Source organism: Vespula pensylvanica, chromosome 3 (assembly GCF_014466175.1).
Source record: "Vespula pensylvanica isolate Volc-1 chromosome 3, ASM1446617v1, whole genome shotgun sequence".
Classification (NCBI taxonomy): Eukaryota; Metazoa; Arthropoda; class Insecta; order Hymenoptera; family Vespidae; genus Vespula; species Vespula pensylvanica.
This window is the reverse complement of record NC_057687.1, coordinates 4511582-4528651: the sequence shown is the minus strand read 5'-3', so window position 1 is coordinate 4528651 and position 17070 is coordinate 4511582. Positions and strand designations below refer to the sequence as shown.

Here is a 17070-nt window from a genome sequence, read left to right as displayed (position 1 = left end):
TACTATTTTTGAAATATTTAATATTCTTTTTAGAAAACAATATGTTATACGTTTCTGTCAGTCTAAGACAAGAAAAATGTTGAAATTTTATTTTATGTTATTGTCAAAAGATCTAGTACTTAGAAAGAATGTTGTTAAACTTTTTACACAAATAAATATGAGTACTATTAATAAATTAATAAAGAAACCAAATATATATGCATCTCATATGTGACAGTAATACATTTATTATATTTTTAGTTATTATAAAGAAATATTGTCACACCGCAATGTTAACCTATTTCTTGATTAAGAATGACTTTAAAATTATATTATAATAACACAATTTTAGTTAATGTTTCCTATCCTATACTAAAGAAAATATTTTGAAAATAGCTTTCGAGGGATTAAGTTGTTTGAATATGGCGGTATTTATCAACTCTATCTTTTTATTCTTTAGTGTTACCATCAAATGTATTATCGTTAAGAAAATACGAAGTAGATATAATGTTTTAATTAATATTCTTCTCAATTCTTATTTAAATACGTAATCGTATACACTGTAAATCAAATAAATTCTAATCTTGTATAAATTAGTACATTTCTAAATAGATATTTAATTTAATTTCTAGGAATTTTATTTCTTTAAAGTAGTATCACTGTTCTCACAGTTATAAATTTGAATATGTTTGGATGAGGTTAAACGTCATACAGAAAATGTTTTCTTTTTTTATTATGTTTATTTATTTGTTTTGACTGATTTGCATATAATTTGCTATTGTACAATTAACATGGTATGATTTCAATACCTTTTTTTTCATCTAATTCTAATATGTCGTAAAAAAGTTAGTTGTAGTTCTCGTAAAACTATTACCATTAAGAAAGCTCTTGTATTATACAAATAATATAAATTCAAGATTATTTATTATATCATAGTTAATAACAAAATTGGTACGTAATATTGTGTTATTAATTTAAGATTCGTTCTTTGGCTCCAAGCCAAAGAGGTAAACGTCCTTTGCTTTCGGATGTATCTAATACCGTGGAGTTTGTGACAAAACCCATAATCCAACGTGAAAAAAGAGTATGTAGAAATAATGCCAAAAATATACACATACCTGAATATAAAGCTGCAGCTCTTACTGCCGAAGATATTTCTGCCACACAAGGTGTAATATCCGAACATGTAAGTCATAATCATTATTTTGGTAAATAAAATTTAATAGAAATGTTATTATAATATATAATAAACTTACAGGAAGAAAGAGTCAAAAAATTATTGAGTAAACCATTTAAAATACCAGTTCCTGGATATCATTTATCTGGGCGTACACTTGGTATACGTTTATCTGGTCCAAGAATTGCTTTACATGATCCAAATGAAGCTAATGCATTAGTGGTTTATATACCTCCTGAATTATCAGAACACGAAAGAATAAAACTAGATCTGTTAGTAATTGTAGATTTACTACAAAATTATAAATTACTTGTTATTTATTTTAGATACTTTATATTTCTTAGCTCCAAACAACTTGTACATGTAGTAGTTGATCCTTTACTATGCAATATTCTAAGACCACATCAACGTGAAGGAGTAAAATTCATGTATGAGTGTGTGACAGGAAAACGCATTGATGGTGCATATGGATGCATCATGGCAGATGAAATGGGTCTTGGTAAAACCTTACAATGTATTACTCTTTTATGGACGCTATTAAAGCAAGGTAACAATACATTATCTTTTTAGCGATGATTTTATTTTCTCTATAGAAAATATAAAAAGATTTATCCATGTAATTATTTTTAAGGTCCAGAATGTAAACCATTGATAGAAAAAGCTATTATCGTTGCACCAAGCTCTTTAGTAAAAAATTGGTATAATGAAATTTACAAGTGGCTTAACAATAGAGTTCGTCCATTAGCAATAGATGGTGGGAGTAAAAGTGATATTGATACTAAACTTACAGGCTTTATGAAAACTTATGGACGTAGATGTGCTAATCCAATTTTAATTATTAGTTATGAAACATTTAGATTACACGCACATGTCTTACATCAAGATGAAGTTGGCCTTGTATTATGCGATGAAGGACATCGTTTGAAAAATTCTGAAAATCAAACATATCAGGCTCTTATGGGTCTAAAAGCCAAAAGAAGGGTATTACTTAGTGGAACACCTATACAAAATGATCTTTTGGAGTATTTCTCTCTTGTTCATTTTGTAAATCAAGGACTTTTAGGAACAGCACAGGTAAATTATATTATATAATTTAGCAATATAATAATGCGTATAATTATTTTCAAAATAATTCACATTTTAGGAGTTTCGACGAAAATTTGAAATACCAATACTTCGTGGACAAGATGCTGCAGCAACAGATAATGAACGTAAATTAGCTCAAGAACGATTAACGGAGTTAGTAACTATTGTTAATAAGTGTCTTATTAGACGTACTAGTGCTTTACTTTCAAAGTATTTACCATTAAAACACGAGCTAGTAGTTTGTATAAAAATGGGAAAATTGCAAACTGATCTTTATAAAAATTTTATACAAAGTGATAGCATAAAAAAATCTATGGAAGGTATTATCTTTAGGATATCTTTTTCTTATATTAGATTTTTATGTTATAACAAAATAGAAATGTACTTATTATTATGCTCTTAAATTTTGTATATAGAAAACAATTCTGAAATTTCTAAGAAAGGTGGAAGAAGTCTCTCTGCACTATCTGCAATCACACTATTGAAGAAATTATGTTGTCATCCCGATTTAATATATGATAAAATAATAGAGAAATCAGATGGCTTTGAAAATGCTTTGAAATTGTTGCCATCGAATTACAGCACAAAGTATATTTGTTTAATTAATATATTCCATGTTATGCATTATATAATACCTTGTACATAAACTTTTTTTTATTTTAGGGAAATTTTACCTGAATCATCAGGAAAATTTATGGTATTAGATTGTCTCTTAGCTTCCATTAAATCTACAACACGTGACAAAATAGTTCTGGTGTCTAACTATACGCAGACACTTGATCTATTCGAAAAATTATGTCATAAGCGATGTTATAAATATGTGAGATTAGATGGTAGCATGTCAATAAAAAAGAGATCAAAGATAGTAGATAGTTTCAATGATCAAAATAGTGATGATTTTATTTTCATGCTAAGTTCCAAAGCTGGTGGTTGTGGTTTAAATCTTATTGGTGCAAATCGTCTTGTGATGTTTGATCCAGATTGGAATCCTGCTAATGATGATCAAGCAATGGCTAGAGTTTGGAGAGATGGTCAAAAAAAGCCATGTTTCGTCTATCGTTTTCTTTGTGTAAGCAATGCAAAAATCATAATTTTTTTAAATTAAAAAATGCTAATACATAATATATCAGACTTATGTTCATTACAGACTGGCACAATAGAAGAAAAAATTTTTCAAAGACAAGCACACAAAAAAGCATTGAGTTCAACAGTGGTTGATCAAGAAGATGATGTTGCAAGACATTTCACTTTGAACGATCTTCGCGACTTATTTAAGTTAGAAGAGAATACAGTTTCAGATACACATTCGAAGTAAGTTTTAAATAGGTACGTTCGATCCGAAATTTTTTCAAAATACTGTATTTCTTTTGTTATATATTGCAGATTCAAATGTACAAGATGTGTTAATGGAATAGAAGTAAAAGGTCCGCCAGAACAATCAGACTGCAATTCTGATCTATCAGATTGGCGACATGCTCATAATCCTAGACATTTACCAGACATTCCATTACGACAATGTTGGTCTAGTGGTATTTCGTTCGTCTTTCATCATCGTTCACACGAACAGGTAAAAGGATAATATGTTGAAATTATTAAAAGTTACATTTGGTAACCAAATGTTTTTATAACGCAAGTTCCATACTATTGTACAGTATTATAATATAATAACATTATATAAAATAAGAAAAAAATATATTTTTATATTATATACTATGTATACAATGTCCTTCTGTTAAATTAAAATTATTAATTCAATTAATAACTTTTATCATCTTTTCTTAAAAATTTATATTATTGTTAACGCGTATAAATACATGACTTATCCATATAAATATATATATATATATAATTATTGTACCGATAATTACAAAAAAAATAATTATTCATTGTCTGTATTTCGAAACAAAGCGCGCTCTTCTATTTGCGCAATGTTCGATAACCGTGACGATCGTTGATTGAAAGTAGCAGTTTCAGGTTAGATGTTTTTACGATAGGTAGTAGATGATATTAAGTCCGCCATTGCGTTGGAAGAGACGAGGGAACGATCTCGGCAACTTCAGGAATTTCTTTCGCGCAGAATGACGCGATGCTAACGGAACGGGTGGTGATGGAAACATGGCGGCAGAGAGAAGAGAGAAGAGAGCGCGAAGAAAGAGCGTCGGTGAGAACGGAGAAGGAATGGGGGGGGGGAAGACCAAATAAAGGGTGGAGAAGCACGTGATCCATACGTACGTTCTACGATTGGTGAAAGCGAAGGTAACTATACCCCCCCTCCCCTGACCTGCTCCCGCTCGCTCGACCGCCTTTCCCAGGTTCCGTGCAGCCGCCCGCTCAGAATAGTTCCAGATGTGGCCATGTTTAGTTTGATCTTTGAAGTTTTCGCTCATCGTACTCACAATTGCTACATTTTTATACTATCTTTGCTGACAATTAGTAGTAACGCTCTGTCCGAAAGATAATCGTACTCTTCGCCTGCCTGTCTGCCTGTCTGCCTGCCCGCCCGCCCGCCTGCCTGTCTGCCTGTCTACGGTCACTAGTCTCGTTCACACAAACGTTCATTATCTCTTCTCTTACCAACACAAAAAGAGAGAGAGAGAGAAAGAAAAAGAGAGAAAGAGAGAGAGAGAGAGCGAGAGAGGAGAAAGAAAGACTAAGAGACAAAAAGAGAGAAAGATTAATAAGATTTTCTTTAAAATCGCGGAAGAAAAACGCGAAACGTCACCATCGCGTCGTCACCGACTACATCGTCGAAGATTCATGAACGATACTCGCGCGAATCCGTGAATCGATAAGAAAAAAAAAAAAGAATTTCATTTTGCTTCGATCGACGCGTAAAAAGAGAAATGAAAATACGTCGGGCTTAATATTATATATGGTATATAGAAATACGTAGAATCATTGGACGCTTGCCCTCTTGCGGTCGTTTTTTAGGAAGGGAGCATCCACGGATGCGATCCCTTTTCCGTTCCCCCTCTCCCGCGTTACAGAGAGAAGCACGGAGGACGACAAATTTGATCACGTCGGGATGCGAAGTGCAAGCTTCTCGTGGCTTTGTCCGTACACCTTTTCGTCGAAGACACTGTTTTATCATAGATTTACCTTGAACGCGTTTAAATAATTATTCTATCGATATTCGTTTTTATGTCCAATAAACCGTCTCTATACTATCGCATCCCATGACATTCGTTTAAATCGAAATTATTTGTCACGCGTAATAGAGGTACATAAACGGATAATGATTGTTCCATGTGCCACGTCAGCAGAAATGACGTAGCTCTGTGGCATGACAAATATCGCGCCATTTTCTTCTCTATTTAATTAACCGAGAGAGAGAAAGAAGGATAGGGAGATACCACAGTGAACATGTCTTATCAAATTTAAGTGCGATATCGATTCGAAAGAACTTCAGAAAGCTTCTAGATATATATATACACATACATACATATATATACATATATATACAGTTATTCGAGTTTAGCTTTCTCTTTGTGTGAGAGAAAGCGAGAGAGAGAGAGAGATACAGAAGCGTTCGGTAAACGAGACCCGTTCTGAGAGCAGACTTATAAACTCGGGCTGGGAGAAAGAGGCTAAGAATTGTATTCTTTTTTTTTTTAAATTTGTAATATCTTTGTCCGTGGGAATGCGCTCACGCGAGCATGTAATAGATACCGACAGATATAGAGGGAGATAGAGAAAGAGAGAGAGAGAGAGAGAGAGAGAGGATTAGCGAAAGAGAGGGAGAAAGAGAGATAGAGAGAGAGATAGAAACGGACAATCGGGCCTTCCTTTGAGTTTATTTGCCCATTATCAAGTTATTTTCAAAGTCTCAAATGATCATATACAGGCACGCGAATCCACGAGCAAAGATCCGTCGTGTGTGGTCGCGTCTATCGATCGAATGATCAACTTCGGGCCACAGTGGTATATCGTATGGTACAAAACACGATCGATCGGGACAAAACAATGGCATTAGAGAGTGTTTCCGTGGCCGAGACTCTAATCCAAAGGTTTGCCTCCACATTTTTTATTCAATGACGAAACAGACGTAATTTTCACACGGACTGTCGCTATTGCTACTATACATTATTACCAATACTGCTACTACCACTACATTAGTACTATACTACTACTACTATTACTACTACTCTCTATTACTACTACTACTACTACTACTACTACTACTACACTACTACTCTACTGTATTATTATATCGCTGCTCTTACACACACTATCGAGACGCATATACGTGACGTATGAGAGACGATACACATGTATCATCTCCTTCCCAACGCGATATACACATATATACGTAACACGTAGCATCGAGGCTCCGTCCTCTCACGAATTCACTTTGGTCAATATTTGTTTCTCTTCCGGAAGATGTGAAAAGGAAAAGGAAAAAGAAAAAGGCAGAGAGAAAGGGAAGGGGTAAATAAAGAGAGGAAAAGAAAAAGATACTATTCGTCGATCGGTTTTTTATAAATTTGCGACGTTACTTGGATAAAGGATGTCTCGTCGATGTCGTCGATCTCTGAAAGAAAAATGGCTAAAACAATGATGGCGTTAAATGTACGTCTAGAAAAGACCGATTACTTTCTTGGCATTATTTGTAAAAGCGCATAAAGGCGTTAACATTTGTAAAGGGTGGGCGGGTACGAAGGGGAGGGAGGGGGGTCAAGGTCGTCTTTATCGTGAACGCGGATTCGCCGCAACTACGAGACGTACATATACTACTCGCCAAACCGTGTTTCCTTACGTGTCACGTAGGCGCGTTTAGTGCGATGCCTCTTTCCTGTGAATGATCGGGGGGATCTTTTTAGTCATCCCCTTCATTCAGCAGCAGGTACATGCGAATCTCTTTCTCTTGAAAAGCCTCACGAATTCTTCCTCCACCGTCCGCTTTCTTTTCTAGCGGAAACAGACAGAAGGTTGCAACACGAGAATGTCTGTTCTTGTTTAAATCCAGGAGTGAGAGAGATCGCGACTAAAAGTTAGGAAAAAGAGACTTTTATGTAGCACAAAAATGAGGTATGATATTGTCTTTCTCGCGCCTATGACGCATTCATGTGTTGTAAAATTAAAATCATCGCGTATATACATATATATTATGTGTGTGTATATATATATATACGTATATATATATATATATGTTTACTACTCTACGAAATATTTTTGTGTATTAGCGCTCCGTGTAGCGCTTTCACTTTTTTTCCTCGCGTTCTAGGAAATACGAGTTACGAAAAATAACGAAATACCTTTTCTCTGCTCTCTGCCATTCGCGAGAATTTTAAACGCAGATTGAAACTAGTTTAAACTTGTATCTGGTACAACTCGATGTTGTTGTTCGATGAGAGAAAGAGCGAGAGAGAAAGAGGGAGTGAGAGGACAGAGTTTCCATGTTTTTCTTTTTTTTTTTCTTTTCGATCTTGTGGACTTCGACGTTATATATATATGTCTACCACTTGCACGTCACGTATATATATATATATATATTACGTTACACATTTACAAATTGAACACCACGTACATGATACGCGAGCACGCGCATCGTATGTGACGTCATATCTATACTTCTTGATACATATACATGCGCGCGCGCATGACACACACGCATATATACTGACGGACATACAACGAAACACGAAAGCGTATAGTACATGCACTTTGCTCTAAAAAAAAGTATATATATGTGAATATGTATATATGTACATATATACATATATATACACACACATACACACACATAAGCGCGCGTGTCGTGCGAAAATGATGCACACGACGACATCGTGCGTCCGAAGAAACTTTTGGACGGATGCCGATGACATTGACTTTTTAAACGTTATCAGTGATGCTGCAACGACGACAATAATGCTTCATAAAAAACGTGATGTTACAAATGATGTATCTTATTATGCTTATAGAGATATGAAGGAAAAATCATGATGAAAAATCATGAAGATGATTATGAATGTTTAAATGATGATGTTAAAGGACTTAGTATGGTGAGGTAACTCTTAATTATTATTTTGAATCTTTTGATTTTCTTTTTTGTTTTGTTTGTTTTCAAGAGAGACGAAGAGGGACATAGAGACAACGAAGCGTAGATAACGCGACTTCGTAGCAACCCGATTTAATTATATGCTTTTAGATTATACGACGTACCTACATACGTTATTATTAAGCGTGCACTCGCGCGCACTCATGAATATGTATATTCATTTGTTTCGTCGTCGTCGTCGTCGTTTGTGCTTCGCGAGAAAGAGACACGGAGAGACGGCGGATTTATTCGAAGAGATAGATTTTCCTCGATTCATTTCTACGAGCTCTTTTGTGCTCATTAATTTTCTCAAACGAAGTCTAGATCGCTCATTATTTATAAACACGTTATTTAGTCTGTGCAGAGAGTGAGAGATACGAAACAGAAAGAGAAAGAGAGAGAAAGCATTTCTTTTAGATTGTCATCGATCGTTTTTACGTGTCACATGCCATTAGTCGTTTCCGACAAACGTATTTAATGTTTTCAGCTTGGCTAGTATCGGCAACCTCGTTCGCATATAGTCGACTCGACTGAAAGTTTTTTCAAAGCTCTCTCTGTCTAACTCGTGTAGTTTCGATTTTCTTGACGGCTATCAATTTGTCCTTGACAATAATAATGAGCTTCCCTCGATCTTTCGAGGATGCTTTCTTTGGTTAGAGAAACACTCTCTGCATGTAAAATCGTCGCTAATGAATAATTATGATAAGGTGATAGCATCGGAGAATATTTTTCTCCACGCGTTTATGCCTTTAACTTCGTAGTACAGAATCTGATGATATTTTAATGATTCAGAGATTAGTTGGAAAAAACATATTTACTCAAGCTTCTCTTTTATGACATCTTCAAGATACATGATTTTCCTGATAAGATACACATATTTTTGTTAATGTATATGATATCAAATTTTTTTTTTTTTCTTGCTGTATGAATACTTTGATAAAATTATACTATTCTATTGATAATCCATAAACAGCGAGATTTTAGGAAAATCTCAGTTTCTTAATTACAATATCAATGTTTCTAATATACAAGTTAAAACATATATGAGATTACAAAATAGTACATTCTATATTTGAGATTTATTTTATATATATTAAGATTCAATTAAAATGATAGTTTCTCACAGGATTTTATTAAAAAGCATTGTTGATATATAGAAAATATTATGAGGGATTTGTATAGTTTCTTTATTATATGTATATTATATAATTCAATATCTTTGCAAGTAGTAATTGTTATATAAATTCATATAAAAGAACATAGTACAGCTTATATGAATTAATTACAAAATATATTATAAACATTAACTTTCTATATATATTTCATTTTATAAATTAATTTTATAAATTAAATATATATAAACATGTTGCGAACACAAAATTACTATCGGTTCATGGACTGAATGTTTCTTAATTATCAATTATGTATTCTTTTTTTTCACAGTAATAATGATAATGATTTGGAAGATGGAGAAATTCCTTCCGATGAAGATGACGAGCCAGTTACTCGTCCACAGATTGAAATAACTGAATCTGTTAAGCCATCTCCAAAACAAGATGTATCAAAGAATAAAAATTTTGATTCTAAGTTTAATAAGAACAAAAAGCAGCCTATTCAAGGAACAACTGCTAAACATGATAGATACTTAAAGTATAAAAGTCCAACAGAGGATTGGGCAGGTGATGTAGAAAAAGCTATTAGAGCAGCTCTTGAGGAAGATGGGAGTAGAAATACAGATTCAAAATCAAAGAACAAAACTAATAGGAATAAGAGTAGGAAAAGAGTACGCGATGAGCGAGATGAAGATCGTTCAAAAGATCAAAAGGTTACATTCTATACTATTTTGTTCACATTTGATATTTTTGTTTAGGCTTAATTTTTTAATAAATATATCACTCATAATTTGCTTACAATATTTATAGAAACGAAAAGTAAGCGATGAAGAGAATGGTAATGAAGATGATGATGAAATGGTTTTTGTTCGAGGTGCTTCTCCTATTAGAAAAGATTCTCAAGATAATAGTTCTCCTAGACATACTAATGATCATGAAAATTTTGATAGTAATTCTGATTATGAAGAAAGATCCAACATAAATCGACATAGAGAAAATGAGAATAAGCGTGGTGGTAATGGAAGAGGAGGTATTCAGTTTTATTAGAATATTTCTTATTTATGTGCAGTCACAAAAAATATAAATAGTATGATATATTACGAATATTAATATTATAGGTCGTAGAGGTGGAAAAAATGAACGCGGTGGAAAAAATAAAGGCCGTGGGCAATTGAGGAATGAAAGAAACGGACGAAGAATTCAAACCACTGAACATGGACAAGATCCTGAATCCATATGTTTGTATTACATGCAAGGAAAATGTCACAGAGGAGATGATTGTCCTTTCTCACATAATGCTTTACCTCCCAGAAAGATGGAACTATGCAAGTTTTATCTTATGGACTGTTGTGCTAAAAGGGACAAATGTCTTTACATGCACCATGACTTTCCATGCAAGTTCTTCCATACTGGTTTGAAGTGTAACCAAGGTGATAACTGTAAATTTTCGCATCAACCTTTAAACGAGCAGGTAATTATCATTATTGATAAAATGATAAAAAGTAAAAAATGAAAAGTATTTTCTATGAAAATTTAATATAAAAATAATATATACATATTCTTATAGGTAAAAGGAATTCTTTTGAAACATCTTGAAACTGCACCAAAAGAAATTCTTGGGGATTTTCCACGTTTGAGTAGAGAAAGAGCAATGTTGATGATAAATAATACAGCTACAGCACTCGCCCAAGGACAAGATACAACGAATCAGAAAATTCCTAGTTTATTTGAATTGAATGTACCTGCACCAATAAATACTTTAGACAAAAATGAAAACAAGGATGAAAAAGGTGAATATATATATGTATATATATATATATATGTCTAATGGAAAATCAGAATCAATTATTAATATTTTAATTATTATTATAGAGGAAACATCCAATCAACAGAAAAGTACTGTTAGGGAAAGAAAACCTTCTGGAAAAAAGACACGTTGGGGATCCGACGAAGACAGAGTACCATATGAACAAATTATGTTACTACAATCAGCCAATGAACTCGGTCTTCAATTGCCTAATGCAGCTTTAGGTTTAGCGACTCAGCAACAATTGCAACAAACTCAAATATTGCAGCCATGTGTTCCAAGCATGGATTTTTACACTGAAACTAATGCAGATTCTAATAAAACAACTGTAAATAAATCGAAAGACGATTTTCCAAAGGAGGTACAAGAAGATGAAATTTTAGCACAAGTAAGATACACGGTAAAAACAATTTTGATAATTAATAACAATGATTGATTTACCCTATTACAATATACACTACATAATTATTTAGAAATACTTCGCTCATATTAATAAGTCAATTATTATAAATTTACAGGCAAAAAGAAAAACTACATCCACTAATGAGAATTCAAAGGATATAGATTTGAGGGAGTTATTAAAAGGTTCCAAAAAACCACCACCTGTGGTTAGTATAGCTGATGAAGTTGCAAATCTTAGTAAATCGAAAGTTGACGAAGAAAGTGATCAAGATGATGAAACCGAGCTTGTCATTGAAATGCCAGTTGAAGATGACGATAAAGAGAAAGTTGTAGAACCACGAAAAGGTGTGATAATGTTATAAAATTTTCGTTCAAATTTATTATTTAAGCGTTGGAAATGAATTATATTAATTTTAATAAGAACATGTATGTATAGATTTCTTAATTACATTAACTTATTTGTTATAGAATCATCGACATCAAACGAACAAAGCAATATTTCGAATGTAGCTTCACCTTCCACAGAAGAACAAGAAGTTCCATCCCATTTACCAAAAAAGGCTCAAGAATTATTTTTACGTATCCAGCAGCAACAACGTGCTGCGCAGGATAGTTTTAAAAATGTGGAAGATGAGAACAATGCACGTAGTACAGATCAGATTTTAGAAGATTGGTATTCGGATGACGATGACGATGACGATGGTGGTAATTTAACTATAGTACTTTCTTCGAAAGATGCGTCAAAAGAAGAACCTGAACCATCTGAAAAGGCCCAAAATGTTATCACAAAAGAACAATTTCAATCTGCATCTTCGGCACCAAGTATACCTCAACCAGCAGTTATTGTAGATAAACTTGGAGACTTAAGTAAAATCGATATAAGTGCAGAAGTATCTAAATTGTTATCGTCTCTTAAGGCACAAAGTTCAACAAATGGTAAAACTCTACAAACTCAACAGAATAACACTATAAATACGCAAGAATCTTCAGTTTCAAAAATGAAATCTACACAAGATACAAATAATTCTACAACTGAATACAATCCTACGACTAAAACTACTAAAAATTCTACGTTTGGTATTTCAAGTCAAATTTCTAAGGTTGAAAATGAAACCTCAAGTCCTAGATCGTCACCTGGTACAAGTTCGACGGTAACTCCTGCATCTAGAGATCCTCGAATGTCCAGAGATCCTCGACAACGTCGAGATGAACAGAAACCAAGCAGTCCAAATAGGATAGATCCTAAAAAGGAAACGAAACATCTTAGGTTAGAAACAAGTATCTACAGTTCTGGTATTACAGCTGTAGATACTAATATGGATACAGACCTTAGAACTAGGGCAGATCAAGATCTTCGAAGGAAAGACATGGATTTTAGACAACGTTTCCAAACTGGTTTTGGAGATACAGATCTTAGAGTAGTTGGTGCAGGATTTACAGATACATCCACTAAATCGGACGTTGATCTGCGACAAATGTTAAGTTTACCATTCAAACCAGCTCCTTCACATATCCCATGCACCGAAATAGATGCAAGTTACAATTCCCATCCTCCAATGACTTACAAAGTATATGTCGTTGACATACCAAGACCTGATTATACAGGTTTAAAGCTTACAAAAAATGACCCACAAGTGAAATACGATCCACGTCTTAGAAAAATTTTCCGCGTTAGTAAAGCCGAAATAGCTGATTCTCCTATGTCTCCGCCACCAATGAAGCCAGACACGCCAAAATCACCTCCGCAAATTCGATCTGATCCACGAAGAAAAGCGCTCGAAGTTTCTAATCAATCCTCACAGAATGTTAGTGCTTCCATGATACAAGGTGCTTCGCAACAATCGATGGAAATGCCTAATATGGCTCTTGGTCCCCCTGGTATGCCTGTTACACAAAATATGCCAGGATCACAAAATATGATGACTATATCATCAAATGCAATGCTTGGAAATATGGGACCCATGGGTCCCATGATGAATTCTCCTATGGGTCCACAAAATATGCCTCCAATGAGTATGACCAATATGCCAAACATGCCACCAACGATGAATATGAATGGACCAGTCATGTCACCAAATCAAATGAACTATGATCCACGTTACAATGCACAACGCAATAATGGAGCTGGACTTTTAGGTCCTGCTCCTGGTGTAGGTTTTGGACCTGATGTTGCTCCTACGTATGATGGCCCTCCCCCATATTCTGGTGGTAATTTCAACAATTTTGGTCCAAATTCTGGCCCTGCAGATCCTAGTTTAATGGGTTTCAATCCAAATGGGCCAAATCCTCCAAATTTTGTCATGGATAGTGGTCCTGATTGGAATGGTGCAAATCAGAATAGACGTGGCGGTCGTGTTAGAAGACGACATCGTAACAGGACCAACATTGTGACCAATAATTAATGCAATAATTCATCCATTTGTGTAGGTACATAACTTAAGTACCTGATGATAATTCTCATATGTATGATTATACTAGCATAGCACGCATTGTTATATAATGCAATGAGCTATATGGTTCGCTTCAATTATTTTATTGTCAACTGTACAAATGTTTGACAGTAGGAATTGTCCTTACATACTTTAGTATATAAAATCGAACACACATTGGCAGTGTGTATATGTAGTGCCGATAATTGCACTGTTTCGAGTTTTACTCTTAAGGCTAAATGCATATAGAGTAAATACAATATGGAACAAATAAAGTTGGAAAACATTGTTTTTGATAATACAGATAATTAAATTTTAAGGAAAATCTGTATATATCATGTATTTATGATTACTTCAAAAAGACATTTAGTAATTAAGATACGCAGAATAGGAAAATATTAGATTGTACTCTAATTGATTTATATTTTTGTTATGTCTTCCAATATATAGTACATATACACACTTGCGCGCATATATATATATATATACGAAATATTTCATTTAAGAAATTCAACATGCCATCTTTGCTTTTTGATTATACAAAAGTCAGTTATAAATGCACCATTTACAATTTTAACATTCGATTTATCTAAGCATTGTTCTATACGTGAATTTCTCACTTTTGTAGGACTAATTTTTGTATAGATTTTGCTAATAGATTAAAAAACAAAATAACATTGTAGTTCCTGTTTTTATTTATTGTATTACATTATAATCTTAATTGCAATATAAAAAAGGAGTTTGGTGCAATTATAAATCTAATGTTCAACTGTTAAATATTAAATTATGTTATAGAAAGTAAATAGCTCTCTTTAAATTAACTCTCATGAGCATAATAAATATTAATAAATTAAAAAATGTAACATACGTACATATATAGATACCATTCTTAATTTACTTGCATTTTTCTATAACACAAATTTTTCTATAATCATTTCTGCTGACTTTTGTTGAACATATTTTGTATATCCATAAGCAAAGAATATGTAGTAAATAATACATTGATTCTACAAAACATATTTATATTTAATATGATGTATTATAATTGGCACGAAGTCCAGCTTACTTTTTCAGATTTTTTAATACAAATAAAATTACAATATATATAAACCCTGATACAAAAATGTTATATTTTGTAAAAAAATAGTGTATCAATTTTACAAGTTTGTTATATATGGAATAATTTTTTATAAATATGGTAATCCAAAAGGTATTTAGATAATTTATACTTTGTTATTAATTGGATAATATCTTGGAATTTATAATTTTCTTGGAATTTATAAAATTCTATCAGATGATATGATATAGTTTGTATATATTAATCTACCTGATTAGATTATAACAAATTTGCATACCTGCAATAACAATTATACTTTACATTTAAATCAATGGTGCAGGTTCACTGCTAATAATCTATAAAAAGATATTTAATCTATTACAAAATCTATAAACAGATAAATTTCATTTACAAAATAAACATTACAATATCAAGCCATATGGAATGCAGTGATACACACATCTGATATACACATCATTTAAACCATATTAAATTACTTAATATATTCAAATTCATGTTGCAATTACTAGATTTCCTTTTATCGTGTTAAAATATCATAAAACAAAATTACATTTATGAAAAAACGTAGTTTATTATATCATAAGATATTTGTACAGTTAATTCATATAGGATGTTACTTTTTGCTTTATTTTAGTAATGTACATAATTGTGTATTTGCTCTGCAAAATTTTTTAAATACAAGTATATTAAATATGATTATAAAAACATGGGCATTTATGTAGTCATCCAAGAATTAATCTTCTGTATAAATACAAACATATTTGCCCTTATAATTCAAATATTTCATATAATGTATACCTTCAATGTGTTATAGGGCTTAATGGATCAGCTCTAATAGCTGATAAATCTAAACGCGCATCCATTTCATCATCTAGTTCTCCCACAATTGCTCTGCAAAAAATGGTTGTTAAAATGTAGTTATTTATTTTATGTAATGTGTAAGATATTGCAATATAAAGTCAAACAAAGTAGTCTTAACAATGTTTTGAAAATCAATGAGTAATAAAATAGAATATACTTAGATAGGTCAGCAAGCCGTCTTACAATAATATTGTATAATATTTAGAAAATTCGTATCAAAAGTATTAAGGAAAAAAGCTAAGAACAAATTTTTATATTATTCTTGATCTAACGGTTTTTATATAAAACAAATATTATAATGTATACATTTTCAATATTGCATAAAACCTGTTATCATCTGTATAATAATAGTTATACTAACACATTATCTCCTCTGATGATATGTAAACCCAAAACAACTTGTTCTACACCTTGCGTTGTGCTATATACTCTCTCATGTGATTCATCCAATATAATATTAATTGTTTGATCAAATCCTTTTAATGTGCCCTAAAATTGAAAAATAATATGATGAAGTTTATTTTTAATACTATTAAAAATAACATTTTATTTTTAACAAAGACAGTTACAAATTAGACAAGTTTTTATAAACAATAACTTCATTAATATTTGAAAAATAAAGATTTATTTTTTCATTAAATTATTATTGCTATTATATGTCAAGTTTTGAATGTAAACTGTGTTGTTACAAAGTGAAACGATGTAACACAACATCAAATACTTACAATAAAATTTCTACCGTCCGAAGTAATAATCGAAACTGTATCTGTTAAATAATTTAAGAAAAATATATTTTATAGAATAATATATAGAGAACAACGTTGAAGGAAAAGGATACGATTCACGTAGCTTTCTAACCCCGATGCCATTGTCGATATTCAATTATCCGTCACTGTATTATTACTAAAGGCATGGTATATCACACGAATGTAAACACAGGATTATCATTGAAGAAAAAAAGCATTAGAAAACCCAATATTATGATAGCCAGAAAAGAATAGGAATTATTTTATTGGTAGGAATTTCTGAATAGAAAAGAGGTAAAGAATAAAACGCTGCTATTGGTTAAAATAAGCGACATAATTTGATGCGTTTTTTGACG

The 17070-nt window shown here is 32.3% G+C and overlaps 3 protein-coding genes and 1 long non-coding RNA gene across 8 annotated transcripts; 2 read left to right on the top strand and 2 right to left on the bottom strand.

Annotated features, from left to right (window-relative positions):
• Positions 1 to 124: 124 nt before the first annotated feature.
• Positions 125 to 3950, top strand: LOC122628107 (DNA repair and recombination protein RAD54-like). The gene is made up of 10 exons (XM_043809984.1): positions 125 to 773; positions 959 to 1165; positions 1238 to 1428; positions 1501 to 1703; positions 1788 to 2230; positions 2301 to 2562; positions 2659 to 2830; positions 2906 to 3311; positions 3390 to 3553; positions 3626 to 3950. Exons 1-10 carry the CDS (start codon positions 771 to 773, stop codon positions 3819 to 3821), a joined length of 2247 nt encoding a protein of 748 aa, XP_043665919.1. The 5' UTR covers positions 125 to 770; the 3' UTR covers positions 3822 to 3950.
• LOC122628113 lies at positions 3390 to 7658 on the bottom strand. The gene is made up of 3 exons (XR_006326980.1): positions 7498 to 7658; positions 6999 to 7226; positions 3390 to 6773 (listed from the first exon to the last, which is right to left on the bottom strand). It is a non-coding gene; the product is annotated as an uncharacterized LOC122628113 (long non-coding RNA).
• On the top strand, positions 5712 to 16457 carry LOC122628104 (protein suppressor of sable). Of its 5 annotated transcripts, none has more exons than XM_043809971.1 (8): positions 5712 to 6249; positions 9723 to 10104; positions 10202 to 10421; positions 10510 to 10862; positions 10959 to 11181; positions 11264 to 11586; positions 11717 to 11945; positions 12069 to 16457. In XM_043809971.1, the coding sequence occupies exons 1-8, from the start codon at positions 6173 to 6175 to the stop codon at positions 14000 to 14002; spliced, it is 3741 nt and encodes a 1246-aa protein (XP_043665906.1). In that variant the 5' UTR covers positions 5712 to 6172; the 3' UTR covers positions 14003 to 16457. The 5 variants fall into 5 exon arrangements, with proteins under 5 accessions (XP_043665906.1, XP_043665903.1, XP_043665908.1 ...); XM_043809968.1 differs by having other exon boundaries at positions 11264 to 11598; XM_043809973.1 differs by lacking the exon at positions 5712 to 6249 and adding an exon at positions 7155 to 7270 and having other exon boundaries at positions 11264 to 11598.
• LOC122628112 (U6 snRNA-associated Sm-like protein LSm8) lies at positions 15654 to 16996 on the bottom strand. Its single transcript, XM_043809992.1, has 4 exons — positions 16807 to 16996; positions 16694 to 16734; positions 16330 to 16457; positions 15654 to 15998 (listed from the first exon to the last, which is right to left on the bottom strand). Exons 1-4 carry the CDS (start codon positions 16835 to 16837, stop codon positions 15908 to 15910), a joined length of 291 nt encoding a protein of 96 aa, XP_043665927.1. The 5' UTR covers positions 16838 to 16996; the 3' UTR covers positions 15654 to 15907.
• Between the last annotated feature and the right edge of the window lie 74 nt (positions 16997 to 17070).

What these genes read in the sequence shown, in the direction of transcription:
- LOC122628107 (XM_043809984.1), top strand. An exon ending in GAAAGAATAAAACTAGATCT is followed by an intron (nt 1,429 to 1,500) that starts GTTAGTAATTGT and finishes TATATTTCTTAG; the next exon opens with CTCCAAACAACTTGTACATG. An exon ending in TCGTCTATCGTTTTCTTTGT is followed by an intron (nt 3,312 to 3,389) that starts GTAAGCAATGCA and finishes TGTTCATTACAG; the next exon opens with ACTGGCACAATAGAAGAAAA.
- LOC122628104 (XM_043809968.1), top strand. Translation starts at nt 6,173, where the DNA reads ATGGTACAAAACACGATCGATCGGGACAAAACAATGGCATTAGAGAGT. An exon ending in TGAAAACAAGGATGAAAAAG is followed by an intron (nt 11,182 to 11,263) that starts GTGAATATATAT and finishes TTATTATTATAG; the next exon opens with AGGAAACATCCAATCAACAG. An exon ending in TAGCACAAGTAAGATACACG is followed by an intron (nt 11,599 to 11,716) that starts GTAAAAACAATT and finishes ATAAATTTACAG; the next exon opens with GCAAAAAGAAAAACTACATC.
- LOC122628112 (XM_043809992.1), bottom strand. Translation starts at nt 16,837, where the DNA reads ATGGCATCGGGGTTAGAAAGCTACGTGAATC. An exon ending in CGGACGGTAGAAATTTTATT is followed by an intron (nt 16,458 to 16,693) that starts GTAAGTATTTGA and finishes TTTCAATTTTAG; the next exon opens with GGCACATTAAAAGGATTTGA. An exon ending in ATCATCAGAGGAGATAATGT is followed by an intron (nt 15,999 to 16,329) that starts GTTAGTATAACT and finishes CATTTTTTGCAG; the next exon opens with AGCAATTGTGGGAGAACTAG.